This window comes from Octopus bimaculoides, chromosome 14 (genome assembly GCF_046866305.1).
Source record: "Octopus bimaculoides isolate indiv1 chromosome 14, ASM4686630v1, whole genome shotgun sequence".
In the NCBI taxonomy this organism is placed as follows: Eukaryota; Metazoa; Mollusca; class Cephalopoda; order Octopoda; family Octopodidae; genus Octopus; species Octopus bimaculoides.
Window position 1 is genome coordinate 59,083,357 of NC_142941.1, and position 4,597 is coordinate 59,087,953.

The following is a 4,597-nucleotide window of genomic DNA, read 5'->3' on the forward strand; positions in this document are numbered from 1 at the left end:
CAGGCAGCTGCTGATTACACGTCTCTTTACGTTGCGTCTAGTACAGGAATGTGGTATGTATGCACGCGCGCGCACACACACACACACACACACACACATTCGACGAATGATATATATATATATATATATATATATATATATATATATATATATATATATATATATATTTATATATTGCATATACACACACTCTATCATTGTAATTGAGTACTTTATTTTGTGGTTGTCCCAATCGTCACACACACATATATATATACATATAGATATTATACTCTTTTACTCTTTTCAGTCATTTGACTGTGGCCAAGCTGGAACACCGCCTTTTAGTTGAGCTAATCGACCCCAGGACTTATTCTTTGTAAGCCTAGTACTTATTCTATCCGTAAGTTACGGGGACGTAAATACACCAGCATCGGTTGTCAAGCGACACAGACACACAAATACAGACACACAAACATATACACACATACATACACACGTACATACATACATATATATATATATATATATATATATATATATATATATATATATATATACGACGAGCTTCTTTCAGTTTCCGTCTACCAAATCCACTCAGAAGGGTTTTGGTCGGCCCGAGGCTATAGTAGAAGACACTTGCCCAAGGTGTCACGCAGGGAGATTGCTCGGTTCTTATCAATTATTTTTTTAGGGTAGGGGACTAAGCGAATGACTGTTCACTGTCTCAAAGTATATGTTACCTGTGGGAAGTTGTCATCTTAAAATTGCATTTGGTCTCAGGCAGCTTCTGATCGCCTTAAATTGGTGAAGGGATCAGAACTGGTGCTAGCTAAACACTACATTTTGAAATAAAATTGTGTGTGACACCATAACATCAATGCTTCAACATTTTGTTCATTACCAAAAGTCTGTTTGTTAGAAGAAAGCAGTTTACATTCCTTAAAGAAAGGATTTTATTGTGGCCGTTTGTTTTCTTAAAGTCCAGGTTCGTGACTGCATCATTAACCTTGAAAAAAATAAGGAGTAGCAACAACAATTTTAACTGTGACCCACAAACCACTCAAGTGCACCAATTCCTTTTTACATCTGATAAAGTTTCATATCATTTTCACTAATTTATATACAATGTTTGTTTATTATCACTGGAGATTGAAGATTGATTGTGTTGGATCAAACCCATGAAAATAATTGCTCTTTTTTATTTATTTATTACGTTTCTCTTTCTGAACTCGGGGAGGGCTAATCAGGTGAGGCTACACATGCCTGATACTGTTTTTTTTTGGGGTTTTTTTTTGTTTTTTTTTCAGCAGTGTGGGTTGCCTGCAAGTTCCGGTTTGGGTGAATGTTTCAGGCCGTCCTGTCCTTTACCGTCTAGACTTCCGACAACTCTTCCGTTAAAGGTGAATGGCCACGTCTGCAATAATAATAATAATAATAATAATAATAATAATAGTTTATAGAGAGGTCTGGAAACTCAGCAGAAATGTAATAGATAGATAGATGAGTTCTTAACTTTTGTATACGACTGCCAAATTCCATCACCAAGGTAAACATAGCTGACGTAATCCATCACTACGGCCAACTCAATGACAAAAAGCGCAACTCGAAAGTAACTTATTTATTGGTCCTGTTTTTACGGTGCGTTATGTCCGATAACTTACTGGATCGACAAAAAAAAAAAAAAAAAAAAATCGATAAAATATGTATTCAAATAAATACAGAATCAATATGAATGATTAATCTGTTAAAGGCTGGGCTCCGATGGAATTTGGCAATCGTATACAAAAGTTAAGAACACATCTATCTAATAATAATAATAATAATAATAATAATATCTTTTATCGGCCACAAGAGCACAAGACACGGAGGACAATATCGAAGGACGAGTTACAGCACAAAAAAAAAAAATGATAAAAAAACTTACAAAAACATGTGGGATTAACATCAATCAAGGGGAGATATTACCACATTAAAGAGTATAACAAAGGATATATAATAGAAAGTAGAGAAATAAATAAATAAATAAATAAATACATAGAATACAGGTACAACAGAAACAGGAAGAAAGAGTGAGAGAAAGTTGTGGTGAGAGGTGAAAGAGTACAGCAGGATTCGCCACCACCCCCTGCCGGAACCTTGTGGAGCTTTTAGGCGTTTTCGTTCAATAAACACTCACAACGCTCGGTCTGGGAATCGAAACCGCGAGTCCGCTGCCCTAACCACTGGGCCATTGCGCCTCACACACACCTAGATAGACATTGTTTAGCTTCGTTGAATTCTCAACTGTTTCTTTTCGCTTTGTTATTTATTTATGTGAATATTCGTTTACTTAAGTTGCTTTTCGTTTCGGATCGTTTTGTTTTGAGTTTCTCTTTCCTCGTTTCTAATCTTCATGGTTAATCACAGGTCACGCACCATTTGAAATGGTCAGAGTCGGCTTCCAGCATTATTTGTGTTGCTTTTGTTGATGTTATTACAGTCGTTGGTGGTAGCAGTGGCAGCGATGCCAGCGCTGCTCGTGGTGATAGTAAAATATGATGGTAGAGGTGATGCTGGTAGTGATGAGGACCTTACTGGCACACTCGTTCACTTCTCTCTCTCTCTCTCTACATACGTATATATATATATATATATATATATATATATATATATATATATATATATATATATATATATATACCTACATACATATATATATATATATATATATATATATACACACACACACTTCACGTCTGGCTGTACAGCCTTTTTGTTTGTTTATTTCACCGTTTTGTTTTCCTGTCTTGTTTTCCGTCCGCCACTACCCTCCACGAAAACAATTTAATTTGTGTTCGTGGGAAGAACCATTTTAACGATGCGTACTGCCTTAACTCTTCGAAACGCCGGAGTTTTAATGGTGGCAGCTGATGAAGAGGATGCTTGTTTGTTGCACCTTGTTTACCATTTTGTCCTTGTTCTTTTGCCACGTCATGTACCTAGTTATGTATCTATATGTACATGTAGATGAACGTATATACATACATGTACATATATATGCATATACTCATATATTGTTTATATATATATATATACATATATATATATATATATATATATATATATATATATATATATATATATATATATATAGGCTTAGGAGTGGCTGTGTGGTAAGTAGCTTGCTTACCAACCACATGGTTCCGGGTTCAGTCCCACTGCGTGGCACCTTGGGCAAGTGTCTTCTGCTATAGCCTCGGGCCGACCAAAGCCTTGTGAGTGGATTTGGTAGACGGAAACTGAAAGAAGCCCGTCGTATATATGTATATATATATATATATATATGCATGTGTATGTTTGTGTATCTGTGTTTGTCCCCCCAACATCGCTTGACAACTGATGCTGGTGTGTAGAGGTCCCCGTAACTTAGCGGTTCGGCAAAAGAGACCGATAGAATAAGTACTAGGACTAGAATAAGTCCTGGGGCCGATTTGCTCTACTAAAGGCACTGCTCCAGCATGGCCGCAGTCAAATGAATGAAACAAGTAAAAGAGTAAAAGAGTACTCAACCACCACCACCACCACCACCACCACCACCACCACCACTACCACCATAAATATCCCCCACACCATCATCACCCTCCACAGATACGAGTAACTGTGTGTAAATAAATAAGCCGATAGATAGACAGACAGGGCCTCCAGTCACAGGGGTGATGCCATCTAGCGGCAATAAAGATTATAATGAAGAATGGAATGTTATGGGGTGGGCATGGAATAGGAAAGGAGAAAGAGGTGGTGGAGGATAATAATGTATTTGTAATGGTGATCATTGGTTATAGTGGCGGTGGTGGTTGTGGTGACGATGATGGTAGATTGTAGTGGTGGTGGTAGTGGTATCTCGCGCATTAATTCATGTAAAATAAAATTACTACCACTAATAATAATAATCCTTTCTACTGGAGGCACAAAGCCCGAAATTTGGGGGAAGGGGATCAGTCGATTACATCGACCCCAGTGTTTCACTCTGACTTAATTTATCGACCCCGAAAGGATGAAAGGCAAAATCGGCCCTCGGCGGAATTTGAACTCAGAACGAAAAGGCAGACGAAACACCGCTAACGATTCTGCCAGCTCGCCGCCTTACTTATTATAATAATAATAATAATAATAATAATAATAATAATAATAATAATAATAATAATAATAATAATAATGATGATGATGATGATGATGATGATGATGATGATGATAATGATTTCTTTATCAAACACAAAGAAAAACATTGTGAACAACACAGGGCAAATAGAATGTGGGGCTATATGAAAGTCGTAAACAATGAAAAAAAAAAAAAATAATAATAATCGAATATAACAACAAAATTCCCTAAACGAGGAAGACCTCCAAGGACTGTTCGTGGAACTTTGGCTCAAAGTCAGTAATTTCGGTGGGATACGAAGGTGTCTTTGAAAAGATCCTGGCTTTGAGTAAAAGAAAATACAGGAGGATCAGTTAATTATGATTTTATTCAACATACTCCGCTCTCAGATTCACACACACTTAATGCAGTGGTCCTTCAGTATTTGTAAGCCCTGTAAAAGAAGGTTAGGTCTCCAACCAGACCTTTCGTGGTACC

At 37.0% G+C, this 4,597-nt stretch overlaps 1 protein-coding gene across 2 annotated transcripts in view; it reads right to left on the minus strand.

The window, feature by feature from the left end:
- Positions 1–545: 545 nt before the first annotated feature.
- The window catches only part of LOC106870475 (transcription factor 21-like), a 119,816-nt gene continuing 115,764 nt past the window's right edge, over positions 546–4,597 (minus strand). For both annotated transcript variants that reach the window (XM_089363050.1, XM_089363051.1), the window contains exon 3: positions 546–1,396. In XM_089363050.1, the coding sequence (XP_089219176.1) occupies positions 1,286–1,396 (111 nt within the window). In that variant the 3' untranslated portion in view covers positions 546–1,285. The remainder of the gene's footprint in view (positions 1,397–4,597) is intronic.